We start from the raw sequence: 20902 nt of genomic DNA on the forward strand, positions 1-20902 counted from the left end.
CTCCTGTATTCTTTGAGCCTTGCATTTTGTCCTTGTCACCCGATAGTAATATTAAATCTCATTATAGGTTACAGAATACATGAAGAGCATATATTTAACAATAAAATCATAGGAATATAGAAATTTTAATAACTCCCTACAATATGCTGTTCTCAAAAGCATGAGTGAATGCCAGCCAGCAAGACTCAAAGGACAGTCTAACAGTCACCATAGTGAAGGACAAGAAACTGTGTTGAGAATGAGGCTACCCGTCCATGGTGGGCTTACTGGAGTGGTCCGGCCATGAAGTTAATTTTAAAATTGTTTAAATCCTTTTCCTCAGTGATTTTTTTTTCCCAAGAAAGAGGGTATATTTCTGTGCAGCATTATAATGATAAAATTAGAGACAGTCACTGACACATTCATATTCCTATTATGGAAATCCTTGCTGTCATCATATTTGTAAAATATTAGTAAGTGACTTTCCAAACATAGACATTAATTCATTTCAGCCACTCTTTGGAAAAATGCTTGATGCTAATAAGATGACAGCACTGTGGGAACTTGAGTGCTTTCCAGTCCTGTCCAAGGTCCTGACTGAGAGAACTGTATTCTTTTCAGCAGTGCAGTTAGCTAAGGAAGTTGAGAACATGATTTTTTTCTGTGTGTAGATTCAGATTTTGTCTGGTATCAAAGTCTTCTCTGAAGAATTTTATACATATATGTACAGACATATATATGTGTATATATACATATATACACATATATATTAGAGTATGTCTGGGTAGTGTCACTATTTAAAGATATTTTAATTGGGTATAGAAAACTAGGATGACAATTTTATTTTCCAGTCTGCACTTTAAACCCTTGACTCTATTATTTTCTGACTTTCATTGTTTCTAGTAAGTCTATTGTAAACCTGAATTTTATTCCCATGAAAGTAATGATTCATTTTTTTCTATGTGTGCATTCAACATTTGCTTTTTATCAGCAATTTAAACTCAATGTATCTAGGGGGTGTGTGTGTGTTTGTGTGTGTGTGTGTGTGTGTGTGTGTGTGGTAATTACTCCTCAGAAGTCTGTGAATTTCTTCCACATATATTGTGGTGTCTGTCATGAATTTTGAAAAATTTTAACCATTAAGTTTTCACAAAATTCTTCTGCACTATTGTCTCTCTTCACCTTCTTGGACTTAAATTACACATATACGAGGTTGTTTCATAGTATCCAATAACTCATGGATGCTCTGTTAATTTTTTGTCATTCTTTTCTAAGCCTAACTTTCAGTACTTTCTATGAACCTAAAAAGTTCCATGGTTGTTTCTTTTGCTGTCTAAGCTTTTTAAAGGCATTTTTAACTTTCTTATTATGTTTTCTATCTCTAGTATTTCCATTGACTTGTTATTTTAGTTCTCATGTGTATTAGTCTGCTCAGGCCGCCATAACAGAGAGTCTAAAACAACAAAAATGTATTTTCTCACAGTTCTGGAAGCTCAGAGTTCACGATCAGGTGCTGTCAGTGTTGGTGTCTGGTGAGGCCTGTTCTCCTGGCTTATACACGGCGCTTCATTGTTCTGTCCTCACACAGCCTTCCCTCTTTGTGTGCGCGGAGAGAGAGAGAGGGCTCTGGCATCTCCTTGTCTTCTTATAAGGACTTTGGCCCCATAGGATTAGGGCCTCACCCTTGTGACTTCATTTAACCTTAAATACCTCCTATAAGGACCTCTCTCCAAGTGCAGTCACATTGGGGTTTAGGGCTTTAACATGAATTAAGGGGAAAGGTAATTCATTCTAAAACACAATCTCTCCACTGAAATTTCCCACCTATTTTTGTATGTTATCTGCATTTTTATTAGAATCTTTAGTAAATTAATCATAGTTACTTTAAATTCTGTTGATAGTTTAAACATGGAGTTGTGTTTGAGTCTATTCTGTTATTTTATCTCTTAAAACTTTATCATTTTTTCTTGCCTTTCTGCATGTCATGTTTTTTATTAAACACCAGACTCTCTGTGTGTAATAGTAGAGACTATGTCTGAAAGTAGACACATCTCTTCTCTTAGGCTATTAGTGTATGTGTGTATATGGTGGCGGGTGCTGTTGAGTGAATCTAGTCAGTTATTAGGCTGACTTTGGGTTTTCATGTTCTTATGATTACCATTGCCTTCAAATTCCTTTAAGAGGCATTTGCTTAGTGTTTGTCCTTCATCTATCACTTCCCCATTTATATCCTCCATGAATTTTTCTTTCTTTTTCCCGCAGTAGACTGTGGTTGCTCGTTGCTGGGTGCTTGCTAATCTGGTGGTGAGGCAGGGGGTTTTCTATTGTCTTAGCACAGCCTCCTCTGTAGACAGGCTCTGTGTTTTTAGGTCCTAGGAATGTCCTTTCTCAGTGGCAACCACACTCTACCTTGTAGCTCTAGGTGGTCTTCCGGGGGGGAGTTCCTTTGCCCCCTTGCAGCCATAGTAGATCTCCAATGTTACTGGTATAAGATCCTGAGCCCAGGACTTCCCCCCGGGTAGAAATGTTTTTAGTTTAGTTTAACTTAGTCCTGAGCATTTCCCCTGGCTACGCTAGCTCTATCCCTTTGCCCGGAGGGTGACAGGGTTTTCTGCTGCTCTCCCTGAGGCTTAAGGCTTTCCTTCCCAGAGAAGAGTTGCAACAGGGCTTCTGCTTTTCTCATGACAGCGACTGGTTCCCCTTTTCAAGCCTGTAACACCAAGTAAGGCAGTGACCATCTCCTGCTGTGCTCACAGCCTTTCTCAGGAGCAGGTGATTGAGGTCGCTGAGGTCATGGAGAAGAGCTTGTGAGTGGTTGCAAACTCCCTGCGTTTGCATGTCCCAGGGGTTTTATACTCTTACCCTCGTTCACACCTGATCTTTACCAACCCCTTAAAAACTGTAGCTGAATGCCTCTTACCCAGTTGTGAGGCATGCAGTATCTCTTCCTTCTGAACTCTGTCACTGTGAGCAGGTGCTTAAGTCTCAGCTCTTCTTGGAGGGGCCTGAGATTTAGTGGATTTGATACAACTTGGTTGACTAATGTCTTCAGTTCTTGGATGTGTTCAGCAATGGTGTGATTTTTTTTTTTAATTCACATGGGTTTTTCCTAGTAGAGTAAAAACAACACTATTTCCAGCTTTTTCTATCCAAGGGGAAGCAGAACTCCTCATATCCCTCAGTTTGACAATACTTTATCCATTCTCAATTATATGCTTTCCAGCTTATTAAACATCCCTTCCAATTCTAACTCTGTTCCTTTGTAAATTACAGGCTTTATTTTTTATGCAAATATTTTCTTGAGGATCAGGACGTAAGCATGTCTGTTCAACAATGATTATACTTGTCATTATCCTATGAAAGGTAATTTTCAGAAGGAAAATGAGAGCTTTGAGGCAAATATGGATCTTTGTTTTAAGTATTTGATTCTGTGATTTTAGTACAAGTACTTACAATCTAAGCCAGGTTTTCTCAAATATTGGCTTGCACCAGAATTCTCTGGCAGACTTGTTAAAAAACTTACTTTTGCCATTCCAAGTTTCTGAATAAGAGCATAATAATGATTCCACTTTCCCCCCTTAATCATGTTCTTATAAAATACTGTAAGAATCAGGATTAGTAAGTAAGAAAGCAGTCTCAGGCAGTTTAGGTCCCTGAGCAAGTTTATAAAACTAGCAGGTGTATAAACACCTTCAAGCCCACTCTGTCTCTACATTTAATCTTATTTTTAATTATAGCATCCTGCATCAGAGAAGAAAGAGATCCAAAATTGCTGTGTATGTGCACATATATAGTAATTTAAATGTAAAAAAAATCATGTTAGTAAGACAATCTTATAATGATGAAGGAAACAAATATACAAGAGAAATATGGAGGGATTAGGAACATGTATTTAGAACTTGAAGAGATTTGGGTCTAAATCATAGCACTTCTGCTTATTAGTGATGTTATCTTGGGAACGTATTCTTTAAAGTTTTAATTTCTTTATCTGCACATTGGAGCTAATACTCATGAATTTCATGTATATTAAATACACTAGTATATAAAATGTTTGCCATAGTGCTTTATTAAATGACAATGAATATTTATGTGTGATATCCAAATAGCAATGACTATGATAATGATTAATAATAAAAATTTATACCACTATGTAATTCAACCGTGATCACGTTTTTATGTAGCCTTATGAATTTGAAATTAAATTCTGACAATTAAAAAGGTAGCTAATGATTATTTGTGAGAAAACTTTTTCTTTAAAGGGCCAGATAGTAAATATTATAGACTCATAGACTGAGTCGCCTGTGTGGCAGCAATTTAATTCTGCTGCTTTACGTGAAAGCAGCCATAGTCAGTACACAAATGAATGGATATGGTTGTGTTCTAGTAAAAGTTTAATTACAGAAACAGGCCACAGGCTCTGTTTGCCCTTTGGGATTTAATTCACTGACCCAAGCTAAGAAGGCCAGGGGTAAAACAGTTTGAAATCATGGATTCATAAGTGTTTGTGCTCATTTTCCTGAGAAGCACAGAGTGAAAGCATTTGGACTTACTTTCTGTGGCAGGTAGAATCATTGTCCCGATTTCCCCAGAGATGGCCCCGTCCTAACCCCCAGAATCTGTACATGTTACTTTACATGGCAAGAGGAGCCGATTGAAGTAAGGATCTCAAAATGGAGAGATTATGCTGGAATAATATCTGGGTGGGCTCCCTGGTATCAGAAGGTCCCTTCTGGGAGGGAGGCAGGAGGTCAGAGAGGAGAGATGCTACACTGTTCGTTTTGAAGACAGGGGAAGTGGACGTGAGCCACGGACTGAGAGCAGCCTTCAGAAGCTGGAAAAATACATGGAAACAGGTTCTCACCCAGGGTCCCTAGAAGTAACACGGTGCTGCCCACCCATTTTTATGGACTACTGACCTCCACAGCCCTAGGCCAGTACATTTCTATTGTTTTAAGCCACTAAGCTTGTGGTCTTTCGCTATAGCAACAACAGCAAACTGCTAGATTTGCTTTGTTTTTAGTGTGTATGTAGGTGTGTGTTTAATCATGAGATACCATATGATGACAGCTACAAAGTAAAAGGAATCTTGGGTGAAAGATATGTGGAAAACTCTTCTTATTAAAAATGGGATAAAGTTCTGAATGAATAAGGACAAGGATCTGTTATTTCTGGCCTCATCCTGTTTTGGTTTTGAGAGGCTAAACCAATCATCAAATTTTGGGTACCTTTTTGATTATTTTAAATTCCTCTTCATTAAAAACAAAACAAACAGTACTGAAACAAAGTTCCAGGCAAAGGGATATACAGCAACAGGAGAATGTACTTATGTCATTTTTATTTGTTGTATCATCACCTAGAGTTTTGCCAAGTTATATAGTTGCAATTTTTAGTTTCATATATGTGATGTTTAGAAAACAAAAACATCCACAAGTGTTATATAATCCTCTACCGTAAATCCATAAAGAGCATATTGATCACAGTTATAGAGGACTCATGGAAAAAGGGACTTTTTGAATTAGAAGACTGGGGTTTGTATTCCACTGTGACATTTTTTTCCCCCAGTGGCTTCTAATTCTTCCAATATCTTGTGTGGGAAACCAAATGACAGTTCTTACTGAGACAGGAAAAGGCAAAAGGTGGCTGGGACTAGGGAGCCCTGAATCTTATTGCACAGCTGCTCAAATTGCATTAGTCTCTTTAATTCTCTTAAATGGACACCTTGGCTAAATTTTCTTTCTGCATTAAGCACTATCATTTTATTATCTTGTCCTCTGTGAATATACATAGTGACTGAATGGCCTTATCCTTTAGCCAGTGCCCATATTTTCAATAAAAGCACTTCCACAGATGTTCACATGAGGGTCCCGCGTGTGCACGCCTGGCTGGTGGCCAGCTCGGTCGATTAGGCTTGCTTGGGTGTTCCAGCAACATAAAGCTATTCTTTCTGCAGCCTAGAATGAGGGTTCAATTTTATTTCTTTTGAATGGGACTCCTTAATCTGTTATTTTGTGCCGTGGAAAATCTATTAAGATTCCTGACTAGAGCTCACAGTTATTCCCTCTTTCTTGGTTCTTTCTGAAAACCTAGATTAGTAAGCTTAAAATCATAGAACTATAATCATGGAATGAGAAATGTTTAAGTTTGAATACTAAAATGTCTGTATAGTATTAGTGTAAAGGCTTAATAAAAATATTTAGAAGTCCCCCCAAAAAGGGCAGGACCTTTGGGGTATCTAAGTGTCTAGGGGGCATTTCTGTAGCATTGGTCCCTGGTGGCTGGAGATGTTCATATTACTTAGATATAGAGATTCATGACTCAGTATGTGTCATAGAATGAAGTAATAAATTGTGTATCTTTATCTATGGAAACTCTAGAAAGTACTCTTAAAGATTTCTAATTTCCCATGGGCTCCCAGAATACTTTTCTGTGGCCTAGAAATATTTTATATTGAGGCAAAGTCAGTCTGAATGGAGGTCCCTAAACATGGATATCTCGATGATATTAAGGGCCAGATTTATGAGATCTCAGCGTGTGGAGCTAGTCACGCTTTTGCCTGTGTGTGGCAGAGCGTTCGGGTTCGGCTCACTGCTGGAAAAGGACCACCCGGTCTTTGCTATCAACCTAGCATGCTGCTACCAATTCGAAGAGGAAAATTCATTAATAGCTTAATGAGTGAGAGTTGTTTGCCTTGTTTGAGAATATGTTGCTACAAAACCTTTGCCTAATTTGATTCCTATAGAGTCAGTCTGATTCCATTAGTAACCTGATAAAAAGCTGGAGCCAGTTGGCCCCAGACCAGGTGTCAGTATGCCCCCCGCACCCCGGCTCAGTGCCACTTGTGCTGTGTCACTCTGTTCTATGAAGCAGATGTTATGGTTTACCCCAGACATCCTGCATCTCATTAGGGAGGGAATAGTCACTCAGTTATCTCATTCACTTAGCTTTCAATGGACCGATCAATGGACTGAACGTGTGTGGTCTGTTAATTCTGATCCCATGTTTAACTTTTACTTCTAATCCATGCTTTCGAATGCCATTGCCCTCATCATTCTTACAGTTTCCTACACAGTTGCTTTCTCTCTTCTTTATATTTATTGGTTAATTATTCCAAATTGCATTCAAAAGAGACAATTAGTTGACATGGCTTTCCGATTGTTATTTTCCTCTTGAAATAATATTAATTTTACAATTTAGAGGCTTGATTTCATATTTAACAAAGTTCTCTGGGTGCAGTTAAGCCAATTTTCTCTGTTTTTTTTTAACAGTTACAAACTGATATTAAGACTGTAGACAGAGGGATTAGAGAAGCTGATGATTCCTGTGATCATCATGAGAGGCTGAAAAAAAGCTGTTCTGGTCTGCCACTTCAAAAGCATTTCCACTTAAGGGTTTGGCTATAAACATGGGATGAGTGGGTTGGCAAAAGTATGGACAGACTTATCTAGACATTCAGCCGACCATCTATTTAGGTTCTCCTATATCCATGTCTACCCTCCTCATTCTCTGCCACTGGATTATAGAGACTAAAAAGTGACAAACTCCTTCAGTGGTCATCTACTTTGAATATTGTGTTTCCAGATAATTAAACTCTGTTCACTACGTTTTCCTGAACTGTTTTTGTTTGTTTGTTTCCAGTGCAATTCTTTGTGTGACAGTCTTTTATGCACTATCCAGTGTCTTTGGTCAAATGCAAGGAATATTCCTTTTTACCTGTAATGATTATAACAAATAATGATTCTCTAATGCTTACTTGTTATAACATTTTTAACTTACACTTTTTTATAAATTAGAACGGGACAGGAAAGATCAGTCTTCTTTCTTTTATATCTTTTTTAAGTACCATTCATTCCTTTCTTCTACACTCTAATATAAATTGCTTTTTTCATTTAGTCTCTCACTCCCCCAAAGTAAGAAGTGAAAGTAGACAGTGGTGTAGAATTTAATAGATAACAGTTTACCAAGAGAGAACTGTTCTTAGTTACTTTTTCTTTGAAAATTAAGACACTGTATGTCTTAGTTAAACTGAGAATTATGATCACTTCACAAAATTGCATTAAAGGAAACATGTATATAAAAAGTTTATGTGCAAATATTTTATGCTTCAGGGATTGTACCAAAATTAATGAATTTTCAAGTATATCATATATTTCCTCAGGTTATTATCTTTCTTTTTTTTCTTTAGCTTTACTCTCTAGACTTAAATAATAGTAATGGCTTATTTTTTTAAACATATGATGGTTTTTCTGAGGAAAGAAAAACACCTAAATTGGCAATTGCAAATAACCTAGAATTCCTGGAATTATTAATAGTTTGGACAATGTCATTTTTAGTCCATCACAATTAAACCTTTCTTTGTGATATTTGATGTTATATATTTAGTGAATTTTTATTTTAAAAATTTGAGAAGACCTACACATAAAAATTACTACACAGGTCAATTAGGATGATTTTTAAATGACAAAGCACCTAAACTTTATAAGACTCCAAATATTAAAACAAATGTACCATCTGTCCGAAAAGTAAATTTAAAAATCTATCCTAAAGACATGTTAGTATTTTCTAATAATAGGAGTTGTAAAATCTAAAGAAAGAAATGTATAATGAAAATTTCCCTTGTTTTAGTTACCCTATTAAAATTTACTGCCTTTAATTTTTGTCAAAATACGATAATTACTTTATGGATTTTTCTTCTTAGTTTAGGTGCCTAAATATAAGATGATGTTCAATAGTTTACAATCATCAAAACTGGAAGAAGTTTTTTAATATAATGGTTGAAAATTTTCTGATGCATTCATAAAAAATTCAGAATTAAATTGATAATAAAATATTATTTTGTTATCCTAAATTGTCTCGATACTGGAATAGATCTAATTGCAATAGTAGAATTAGTTATAATAGTTGAATGGTAGACTCTCGCATGGAGTTACTACATTTTTTTTCCTCATTGTGTTTTTCCTAGAGCTTTTACAATCTATTGATTTTACAGCCCTTTCAATAATGTACTACATGGATTATCATTTACATGGTCTGAACATATTTTATTTATCTGTATTTCTGTTTCAAAAACGAGAGCCTATTCTTAATGATATGTGATTTTTTTTTTCTTTCTTTTTTCTTTATAAACAGGCCTTTAGTGAGTTTGAGATAGAGCAGCATCAAGAATGTGCTTATGATCACTTGGAAGTATTTGATGGAGAAACAGAAAAATCACCAATTCTTGGACGACTATGTGGCAGCAAGATCCCAGAGCCCCTAGTGGCTACTGGAAATAAAATGTTTGTTCGGTTTGTTTCTGATGCATCTGTTCAAAGAAAAGGCTTTCAAGCTACACATTCTACAGGTCAGCAAATCAGGGCCTGCTTCTCTTTTCTGCTAAGATCCAGGTTTTTCTTCCTCTGAATTCATATATGGGTGGATCCCATAACAGGATCATAAATGGATCTCCAGACATGCCAAAAGAAATCTCACTGAAGCACTGTGTGAAATATTTGAGAACCACTCAGCATCCAACGTAAATAGCTTTGTAGTCCATGAACATTTAGAAAGAAACCCAATAGTTTCTTTCAAATGCAATTATGATCAAGTAGAACTATTTCTAAGTATTTCTATAATGTATTTCACATTAACTGTAACAGTTTGATTATGTCATATTTAACACACAGAAATCTATAGCTTAGTATTCAAAAATTATGTGTTCTCTAAACCCTACCTGGTTAGCTAGTTTTTGTATTAATATGTTTTTGTAAATTAAACTTGGGATTTATCTCATTTTCCAGAGCCTCATTTTCCCCCTTTTATTTGGTATGCAGCACAGTAGTCTGTAAACCAGATCACAACAGACTATAGCTCTTCTAGAAATCTTTTAAGAAATAAAATGTAATTTAGAAAAATATGGAAAATTTTAGGCAAAAATGTAGAATAACGTTGATATAATTGGGGCCAATTTAATAATATATTTCATAAATGTGTAGGAAATGTCCTTTTTTGAAGTTTTTTTTTTTAAATCAGTTAGTTGCAGATGTTTACTAAAGTCATTTAGCTTATAGTGACATCTAGTGGCATTACCTATATATAAACTACTAAGACATTTCTGGGAGAAAACTATCCTGATGTAGAACATGATAAAAATAGTCTACATGGCCAATTTTCAAACTTTTTCATCTCATGGCACACATAAACTAATTACTAAAATTCTGTGGTACACCAAAAAACATATTATATTTTTTGACAATCTGACAAAAAAAAAAAGGTATAATCTTGATTCATTCACCCCGGACAGCTATGGCTGTGTTGGCTATTTTCATTTTTTAAAATTTGAGAGTCTAAGGGACTATCTAAGTGCCCCTGACCAAAAAAATAGTCAGGTATCGCATGTTTTAAAAATTCTTAAAATTCTTGTGGAACACCAGTTGAAAATCACTAGTCTGCATATTCATCCATGAAACAATTTTAGTGAAGTAACTTTTGTCAACAGTTTCACGCTGAGTGCTTTTCTTTTTGTTTCATTTTGTTTAAGAAATCAATTTTAATCATTTTATTGTCCGATATTATTTTTCACTCTAATATGCTTTAGTATGAGCACAGATTTACATTGACGTCTGTAAGAACGTGGATATTAATTGTCAGAATATTTGTCTGATTTTATATTAGTAATGATTGGACTCAAAAATAATGCATATTAATAATTTTTATGGTTAATATAAATATTTTGGTTTGAGAAAAATCTTTTATAGACCATATATTTCATACTAATGAAGGATTTCCCATACATTTTACATTTACTCTTTAAACATTTTTCTGATAGTTTGTCCTGTGTTGAAGGGGTGGAAAAATTGGAATCCCATTACTCTGTCAATATTTTTCTGACATTCATGGCATATGTTTAATATTCTGGCTATCACAGTTTCCAAGAATGCCGTGTGAAAACATGATATCAAAACTTTTTAAATAGCTGATAATACAGTATTTTAAAGTGATCTATGTATACATTTCCCTTTTTTAGCATGATAAAAATTTTCTTTAACAGGGGAAACTTCATTTTACTCTTTGTGAATGGATGATAAAGATTGTATTATGTTCCATAGTGTCAGTACCTCTGGGTTTTTGATAAAACTATGCCATTACTTACCTGGGAATTTGGGAAAAGATAATTTCTTTGGATCTCAGTTTCCTCACCTGTAAAGTAATAATTTCAAGGTTTCTTACAGCCATAGAACTCCATGACTCCTTCAGTTGCTGGCATCTACTTGTGGAGACTAGTTGCAGTACTTATATTACCCATAAGAATCCATTGGTAGACTCTAAGTCTGTATATATTTTTACTTTTTAATTGAAGTTGGTATTTAATATTATATTAACTTCAAGTGTATAACATAATGGTTAGATATTTATATAACTTAATAAATGACATCCTCAATAAGTCTAGTACCCACCATCTTAGGCACATATTTGTACATATACTTTATAAACATTAAATGTTCAAAAGAGCTATATGATGTAGCTGTTATTTAATTTATTGTTTAATGATTTTAGAGAGAGAGGAAAGGGGAGGGCAAGGGAAAGGGAAGGAGAGAAATATCCATGTGAGAGAGAAACATCAATTGGTTGCTTCCTATACACACCCTGACTGGGAACTCAAACCGGCAATGTAGGCACATGCCCTGACCTGGGATGGAACCAGCAACCTTTCGATGTATGGAACAACACTCCAACCAACTGTGCCACCTGGCCAGGGCTATTTTTAGTTTTCAAATAAATTGAAAATCCGGAGGAGTTATTAATTTGCAAAGATTTCTAAAATTATGTCAAAGCCTGGTTTTTATCCTAATGCTGTCTCTAAAGTTTATGTACTTTTCACTACAGTATATTTTATCTTAATGTACAAATTTTGGATGAGATGGGAAACCAATACAAAAATGGACCACTGTATTTGAAGCAATAGGTAGAGATTGAATGCTTCCACATGTAAGTTTTAAACGAATCCTCTGTCCAAAGAATCTAACTTGATGAGTCTCATTTTTTTCCCCTATGCAGTTCATATCCATTCAAATTACCCATGTGAATAACCGCAATTTCATTTTGTTAAGTAATGTGTGCCTTGGGACTGTCTGATCCAGCACTGTCCTCTTAGAAATGAGGATTCTGAGACTGAAACTTAAATGACAACTCTGTAACTCAAAAAATAACAGTTGGAATTAGAGTCCTGGCTTCCCAATGTTTTCTTATTTGCTATTGTTTGTATGTGTGTTTTTATTTTCCTTCATGTATAAATTTTGCACTCCCTTAACCAGCTTTCTTGGAATTTTCTGGGTAGATTTATTTTACACTGGGTAGATTTATTTTACTTTCTAGTAGCCACATCTTGTGAAATATTCTTACATGCTGCCTGCTATGTGTTTCTACCTAAAGCTTTCTTTTCAACAAGCTTTTATTCCACAGTTTTTCATCAAATATTAATTTAGCACAGTCTTTGGATAGACAGTGTATGGTATTAGTAATCCATGAAGGAAAGTTAGAAATTTGAGGGGATTTATAGGAAAATAGAAGGAATTCTTGCCTGTGGACGGCTTACAATCTGATAAATTAAACTGATTTTCAGTCAGTTTCTACTAACAAGACAGCCAAGTCCAATACCATATCTGTCCACTTTTTTGCTACATTTATAAAGTGCATTATTTACTGCCTTCTAGAAAACATGTGCCTATTATCAATGGGCCCTGAGGTATATATTTTCATTTGTGTCACTAAATATACATTTCTGCATACAATTTTAATTGTATCCACAAGGAAAGCTTCTAACATTATGAATTTTGTAACCAGGTGATTGGAAATATCTTTCAATATTGCTTTATGGCTCTTTTTTCCTTAAGCACTACCACCCGAATCCATGGGAAATGGACTTTATTGGAGACTCTTGTTTCTCTGACAGTAGAGCTGATTTCTTGTAGGTCCAAATTTACTTTAATCACGGAGTAAATGTTTTAAGTAAACTAATTGCAAGAAACAAAGCTTTTCATTTAAAAAATCCTGTGTATTTGCTCAGAAGATACCTATGATAAAGAAAAAAGAGGGAAATGTGGAGGGAAAGTAGTGTTTTAAAATGTGGCCCTGTCTGGTAGGACTTCTCCGGAGCACAGGCCATCACACTGTCTGGCAGTGCCATTAAAAACCAAATGATACATTATTAAGCTTTTTAGAAAGGAAATTATTTTGATCTAACTCAAATTAGAATGCCCACTAAAAGCATTTATAGGTCAAATTACAGGACCTCACCAGGAAATAAACAAACTTGTCTTTCCAAATTAAAATGAAGGCCACCCCTGGGCTTCTCTTCCCTTCCTTACTGAGCTTCATTTTCCATTTCCCAGAATTCTGTAGACGATGCTCCAGCAGCTTGCAAAGTGTTTTCAAACAGTCCATTTAAAAATGGTATTGCTGACCTGCTGAACTACTCTGTTTATGTTTTTCTGACTCAGTAAATGAATTGGGATATTTGCAGGAAATGTGTTTGCCCTGTTTAAAAATCTTCTTTTAAAGGGGCTGTGCTAAATGACACATGGAACATATTTTAGGAGCACTCACGGGCAAGTGCCCTCATGCTGCCTGGTATTTTCTGCTCATGGTATTTCTCTCAGGGCGTATAAAAATCACGCCTCTTTTATGTAATAATCAAATGTTGGTCCTTAAAAATTGATCCTGCAGACTAAATTCTCTTCTTTTTTCTTTTCATGGTTGGAAAATTAATTCCAGATTTATTATTTTGAGTCATCCATAGGAACCCATAGGACACAATGCATAGGACTCTTTGAGTGATTTATAGGAATGCAGTTGTGCACTGAAACAGATAAACAAAAGCAGGACCCTTTGGAATATTTTAAATCATTTTTTTTGAAACTATGCCATTTTCCTGAAGTTTTCAATAATATTGAATAATAATGTCTTTGTCATTTTCAGCCAGAAATAAATTTAGAAGTTAGAGAAGGGTTAGACTCCATTGAAATTCTGTAACAGTGTCAACAATAAAAATAAAGTTAAAAAAATAAAATCATAACTTAAAATTAAAAAGAGAAAGAAAGAAATTGGACCTCCTCGAACTCTCGAACTCACTGTTTTCATTTCTTCCCCCCCCCCGGCAGAGTGCGGCGGCCGCCTGAGAGCCGGGTCCGCTCCGGGGGACCTGTACTCGCACGCCCAGTTTGGCGATAACAACTACCCAGCCCAGGTCGACTGTGAGTGGCTGCTAGTGGCAGAACGGAGCTCACGACTGGAGTTATCCTTCCCGATTTTTGAAGTAGAAGAAGAGGCTGACTGTGGCTATGACTACGTTGAACTCTTTGGTGGGCTCGATTCGACAGCGGTGGGGCTCGGTCGCTTCTGTGGATCAGGGGTAAATATCGTGCCAGCAGGATACCATAGACGTGATAAAAAATGCCTGTTGACTCGTGATTGCCCCTGTAACATATACCAAACAGCAGTGTTTTTACAAAAAAAAGTTACATTATGACTGGCTTGACACATTATAACCTGCCTTGCCACTTCTTACCACTTCCCATCTCTTACGAATTTATTCAAAAATAGCAAATAAGACAGATGAATTCAGTAGTTATAATTTCTTGTTACTGTCCACATTCTAAATTTTATGTTTTTGGTTTTATAATGCAATGAATATTTAAATTTTTAATAATATAAATGGAATATACTTATACACACATTTGACAATTTTGTCACTCCCTAAATTAAAACATAAAAGAAAAAAGAATGTGCACACCATTCAGATTGATATTCTCTTTACAACAAATATATTTGGCGTGGTCCCCCACTGGTGTGTGTGCTCAGCTGGATGTTGTTCAACTGCAGAGTGTCACTTGTGTATAGGACAAAACACCAGATACAGGTCAGAGTGAGTCACCATGAGAAATAAAAAAAAAGAGTCCTGACTGGTGTGGTCCAGTTGGTTGGGCATCATGCCACAAAGCAAAATGTCACTGGTTCAATTCCTAGTCAAAGCACATACCTGGGTTATGGGTTCAGTCCCCGGCTAGGGTGCATACAAGGGGCAGCCAATAGATGTTTCTCACATCAATGTTTCTCTCCCTTTCTCCTTCCTTCCCTTCTCTCTAAAAATAAATAAATAAATTGTATGTATATTTTTTTAAAATCAGACTCTCAGGATGGACCCCAGATCTACTGGACTAGAACCTAAAAATAAAAAACAAAAAAAGAGAGGAAGAAACGAAAAGCTTAACATTTTCTCAGTGCTTTTTCCCCCCACAATTTACTGCACTAATATCAAATTGTCTTCTGAATATATACTTTGTTAGGAAGATACTAGTCCCAAGTTTTTGAATGTTTATCAGTATCTATTACTTAAATGATACTATTAACCTCCTGTCCAAATAGCAACTGAAAAGAAACCAAAAGCCTTCTTAGAACTTATATTATTCAAACAAGAAGGAATGGACAGTTTGGATTCTGGATATGACTCTTCCTCAGAACAGCCCTTGAAACAAGTTTAATGGCTCTCTATCCTCTCGGCTTCACTTTATTTGTAAATCAAAGGAACTTGGCCTAAAAATTTGGGGGAAAATACACCAAGTTCCAGAACTTAGAAACAGATTTATGTATGTTCAAAGCCCAGCAATGTCCCTGTCTAGCCATGTGACCTTGACCATGTCATTTGCTCCTCTGAAAACTCAAGTTTCCCCTCTGTGAAATGAAGGAGTCACTCGTGTTCACTTGTTATGGCTTTAAAATGACTAAATTATATACCCCCTCAAAAAATTCCCAAACATGAATTACATTAAAGAGAAAAGGACTCATTCTACTGTTCATTCATTTGTTTGTTGTTTTTTCTTCAGCCACCAGAAGAGATCTATTCAATCGGAGATGCAGTTTTAATTCATTTCCACACTGATGACACAATCAACAAGAAAGGATTTCATATAAGATACAAAAGCATTAGATATCCAGATATCATGCATACCCAATAATAACTAATACCAAAACCTCCTCCAGAAAATAAAGGAATATGTGTAATGGAGAGAAGACCTATTTTTTATTAAATGAAGATATTAGCACAAATGTTTTATATAATGAATGATAACAGAAGAAAACCGTATGACCAGAATTCTCTTTGTACTGAAAGAGACATTTCCAGCTAACACTGATCGGCGTTACTAGGATATCTGAACTCCATGCTTGACGATATAAATAAAGCTGGTGAAAGGGCATCGTGTGTTTCATGGAAGACTCCACAAGCTTTTGTTCACAGCTTGACACAGATGCCTCACAAATCAGACCGTTAGGGTCGGGGCCTGTGACCCTGCAGAGTGTTCTTTTTGACAATTTTACAAGATTTGGGGGAAATAAAATGATCTTGCAGGTCATAAACTAGAAAACCCTCTCCTTGTTTCTTAGGATAATTGCTTTGACTTTGTATCTTGGACGCAGTGTAAACCAGATCCATATAAGGTTAGTTATGAAATGGCAGTCTTTAGAGGGTGATTTGTATTTTAAATGTAGGTGGGTCCAATGTTTGGAAACTGGAATATTTCAGCTTCATTATTTTCACTTGCAGGCCAGATTAACCTCTTTGAAACACAAATCATCTTGAGACCACTTTATTTTACTGATATTTTGACAAGTTTGAAATGTCAAAAGTTTCTATTATTGCAGTTAAACTGTAGACATCATTTATTTAAGTGCTGGAAAGTGCCCAGTTGATCAATAAACTCAGTTCTTTCAGTGGAAATGCTGCCTTTTCACACCAAATCCAAGAAGCCTTGCGATGTCTTATGAACTTTATGAGAAAATTCCCAACAGGTGTGAACAGGATTCTTCTAAGTGACTGCCAAATGGCTCATACTCAAGTTACCACTGCTGCTATTGTCTTTCTTCTGTTGTGGATCTGTTGTAGTTGTTACTGTTGATGCTGTTATGATTAACGTTGTATTTAAAAAAATGAAATGAAATGAAGTGGAAGTAGGCCTTGTGAGAATTGAAAGACCTCTCTCTCTCTTTTTTTTTTCTTCCTGGGATTCACTTTTTAAAAATGCAATGTTGGAAAAAAGAATTTGTTTCTGAAAGACTTTCTATGGTGCTATTCCATAAACATTTTTTAAACAAAGTTTTTGACCTTTGAGCCAACCACTTGTAGACTATGAGTGTCTCCCTGTGTCTGGCTGGCGGCATTTGAAGACTAAAGACTTGTTAAATGTATCAAGAGTGTGTCATTGCAAGGGCAGCACTTGTCCTGTGGAACAGCTACTTTTAATGCCTTAGAATTCTTGCACATGATCAAACAGATCCTTCTAGAAACATATCTTTTGAAATATTGAACATAATAGTATATGTTAATTAGCAGCTCTATGAGGACAGTCCATTTCTGGGACAGAATACTGAGTATAAATATGTTGACATGCTTTTGTTGTAGAAAATGATTTTCTGCTTTAAAGCCATGTGTGTTTTTAATATTAATGTATGTATATGTGAGCTTGTCTGAGTGAGTGAAGCTATAAGAAGATGAAAAGTAGTGGGTGGTTTGAAAAGTTAAAGTTTATGTGCCAAGTTCTATAAGAATCCTGTCTGAAGCAGCACCTTTCTTAGGAGGTTTCATGGACAAATAACGGGAACTTGTAATTATTATCAACCATTTAAAAAAAAAAACAACCCGGCTCTTTCATTCAGAGAAACTCTATTTTGATATTTTTTGATGTTGATGTATATTGCTCTTTGAAGTAGCTTTGTTTCTGTTAGCTGTCCATGAACATTCAACATTTAATAAAAGTGGGGTGTTTTTCTTCATTTTACAAACCTATTGACACAGGTGTAGTTTATTTGTTTTTTTGTTATTGTTGCCCTAAAGAATCTTTTCTTGCCATATGAATTATAATATGTAAATACATTTTTAAAACCAATCTTTTGATCTTATTGAATGTTACTTTGGAAATATATAACTATTGCCTGCAAAATAATGAGTTTTTAGTGGAGCTGATTTATTCCAGTAACTTCTATATTTTTTTCACTAATCTCCAATTAACCAAAATTTACTAGGACTGGGAAAGAGAAAAAGAAAAAAACATTAACACCTAGGGTACTACACCGTGCCTAGCCTGGTCCTGGGCACATGCACTAGCTTTTTGTGCCCTGCACGCTACCCTTTGGAAATGGTGGTGATGTTCTCATTTCGCAGTTCAGGAACTGAGGTATGTGATGTTCCCAGGATCACAGTAGAAAGTAAGATGCTGAAACCCAGCTTGTCCGATATAGAAATCTGTGCTTGTCCTACAAAATGTAGTTGAATCAATCTTGACATATATAAATAGTAGATTTTTTTATGATGAAACTTTTCCACATTGAGTAAATTTTAGGGGTCAATTACAGTACAACTTTCAGGATAAATATATTCCTTTCAGAAAGAGCATGACAATTCAAATATCAACTGTAGATAGCTTTAAGAACCACAGTTAGTACTAGAAATTTTTTTAAAAAAACAAAACCTATAGTTCAAAGTTAGTAACCATGGACCTTTTGTTAAAATAAATACATTAAATTATTTTATCTGCTCTGGTTAGGGGAATTGTAGTGTTTCTACTTTAAGAAATATTTTGGACATTCCAGTTGACATTATTAGGCTGCAATGTGCTGCTTCCACAATTGAAAAATTGAAGTAAAAAGGTATTTAGAAAGCATATAGAGATGTTGTCATAGCTTAGGCCTTCAATGTGGACGTGAATTTTTATTGTATCTTATGTCAGATATCAGTTCACTGCATATTATTTTTATATTAATTCAACTTTGATTTAAATGTGTTGTTAAGTGCAAATACAGACAGCTTCAGTGTTTTGTTGATAATTGTTACTGTTCTAGACATTTTATTAAATTAATTTTGTAAATTATTTTCAACCCCTACATTACTATATCGGTTGTTCTCTTTAATTGTCACAGTTCTTACTCCTGTACATGCTATACACAGAAAAAAAACTGCTCCCATGTCATATGGTTTTATTAAGTTATTTTAAAGAGTCATTAATCTAGTTTATTACCATGCCTTAACATACCTGAATAAAACAACATTTTTAAAGAAATTAATGAGAAACAGAAATTATATTTTCAAAGTCCCTGAAATCTGCCTATTTGGTTAGATTTTTGCTATCTAAGACTAATTTTAATATATCACAGTGTCATATTCAAATTCTGTTTAGTTTTGTTTTTAAATATCTTAGTCTCTTTTAGTTCATTTATATTATTACTGTATTTTTTTATGGTGAGCCTCAAATAGGAAATTATGTTCTCCCATACAGAAAATCTCTAAAAGCCTCTAATAATTATTATTTTAAGAATAAAAGTTATTTTTAAAAGAAACATTAAATTACATACTTGCTTAGATTTAGTAAACTATAGTCATGTGTGACATTAAAAATGACTTTTACTTAGCAATTATCAAAATGTTTGGAAATTTTGTGAAAATGAGAATAAGACTTACTTTCTGGAAAACCTTTAATACCACTTATTAAATCTGGCCTGGAAGGAGAAAAACAGGAAAAAAAAATTACCTCCTAAAGTTTTATAACTTGAACTGTAGTAATGCCTTCTACTTTATAGAAAAATGAGTAATATAAACTTATCAAAAAGAGAAAAGCTAGTCTGTGAATGAATTGAAGCATTTTATGCTTCAGTGCATAGTAAATCATTGCTGATGAATACTTAATAAAATTGAGGAATTTAGTCATTATCTTAGGAAACAATTGTTGGCAAAGCTGGCTCTGATACATTGTGAGATACTATTATTAGTCTCTAAACTTTCGTGCGACATCTACCTTTTACATTGTCCAGCCTTCAACCCACCCATTTTCATTGTCCACTATTGGAGTCAACCTGAACCCAGGCTCACCATGTGGATTTTGTTCAACACTGGGACACCTAATTTGTGCAGAGGCCAAGTTGGGAGGGTTCCAGGGGTGGCCTTGAGCCCTATAGTTATATCCTCCTTCTAACACAGTATGTTAAATAAATTCAATAAATAAATATCAACTTCTAACTTCAGAAGACTTTAAGGTGGAAATATATTTGGATTAAAGCTTATGGAAAGAGAAGACCTAAGAAGCCAATATTCATCTTAAGATGTATAGATAAAAGGTCCAGGCAGCTGGGTCTTGTCTTGCCTTTGTTGCCGGGGTGAAGGTGTTGAGTAAATAATGAAATTGCTTGTGTCGTTATGTGTTATTTCTATATAAACACAAGCTGATGGCTTCACCAGTCCCTCTGCCCTTACTCTGCAATACGTATATTTCTCAAATAGCAGGATTCCATTTTTACAAGTGATATAATTTCTCTTCCAGTTGTATAACCCCTAAATCTAAAGTGTAATATCAGAAATCTTTCTTCGACTTTACATCCCATATTCAATTCAGTATCAAGACTTGCCAATCTTACCTCCCAATTCTCGCTCAATTTGCTTCTCTTTACCTCTCTTGCTGCTTACCTAGTGCAAGTTATTGTCATGTCTTCCCTGTGCTTTTGTAGTAGCTCATTGACGCCATTCATGTAGGCTCTCTGCATATATTAACCTATGTAACCCCTATCCTATGAGGCTAATACTATGATTATCCTGATTTCACCTGTGAGACAATCTGTTTAACATCACACAACCTGTAAGTGAAAGAGTTGGAATTTAAACCAGGTTGTGTGCCCATATATACAACATTACAGAACCTTATGTAGAGAAATAAATATTTTATTTTCCTTAATTCCAGGAAAATGGATTGTGAATATTTTAATTGAAGTTATCTTAAGTCCTTTATACAGCCTGATTAAATGGAACATCATATTTTTCATATTGTAGTTTCTTAAATTATGACTGAGCAAAGTGAAAAATGCAACATTGAAATCTTAGCTTGCTAAAATTCCCTCTATAGGGAATTGA

At 35.1% G+C, this 20902-nt stretch overlaps 1 protein-coding gene across 1 annotated transcript in view; it reads left to right on the forward strand.

Annotated features, from left to right (window-relative positions):
* TLL1 (tolloid like 1) overlaps positions 1 to 18080 on the forward strand; it is a 150993-nt gene extending 132913 nt beyond the window's left edge. Inside the window, exons 19-21 of the mRNA XM_054562215.1 lie at positions 9106 to 9319; positions 14115 to 14365; positions 15837 to 18080. Of these exons, the coding sequence (XP_054418190.1) occupies positions 9106 to 9319; positions 14115 to 14365; positions 15837 to 15968 (597 nt within the window). The 3' untranslated portion in view covers positions 15969 to 18080. The remainder of the gene's footprint in view (positions 1 to 9105; positions 9320 to 14114; positions 14366 to 15836) is intronic.
* The last annotated feature ends 2822 nt before the right edge of the window (positions 18081 to 20902 follow it).

The sequence above is a fragment of the Pteronotus mesoamericanus genome, unplaced genomic scaffold (genome assembly GCF_021234165.1).
Source record: "Pteronotus mesoamericanus isolate MK-2021 breed Mesoamerican mustached bat unplaced genomic scaffold, CSHL_Meso_final contig_163, whole genome shotgun sequence".
Taxonomy (NCBI): Eukaryota; Metazoa; Chordata; class Mammalia; order Chiroptera; family Mormoopidae; genus Pteronotus; species Pteronotus mesoamericanus.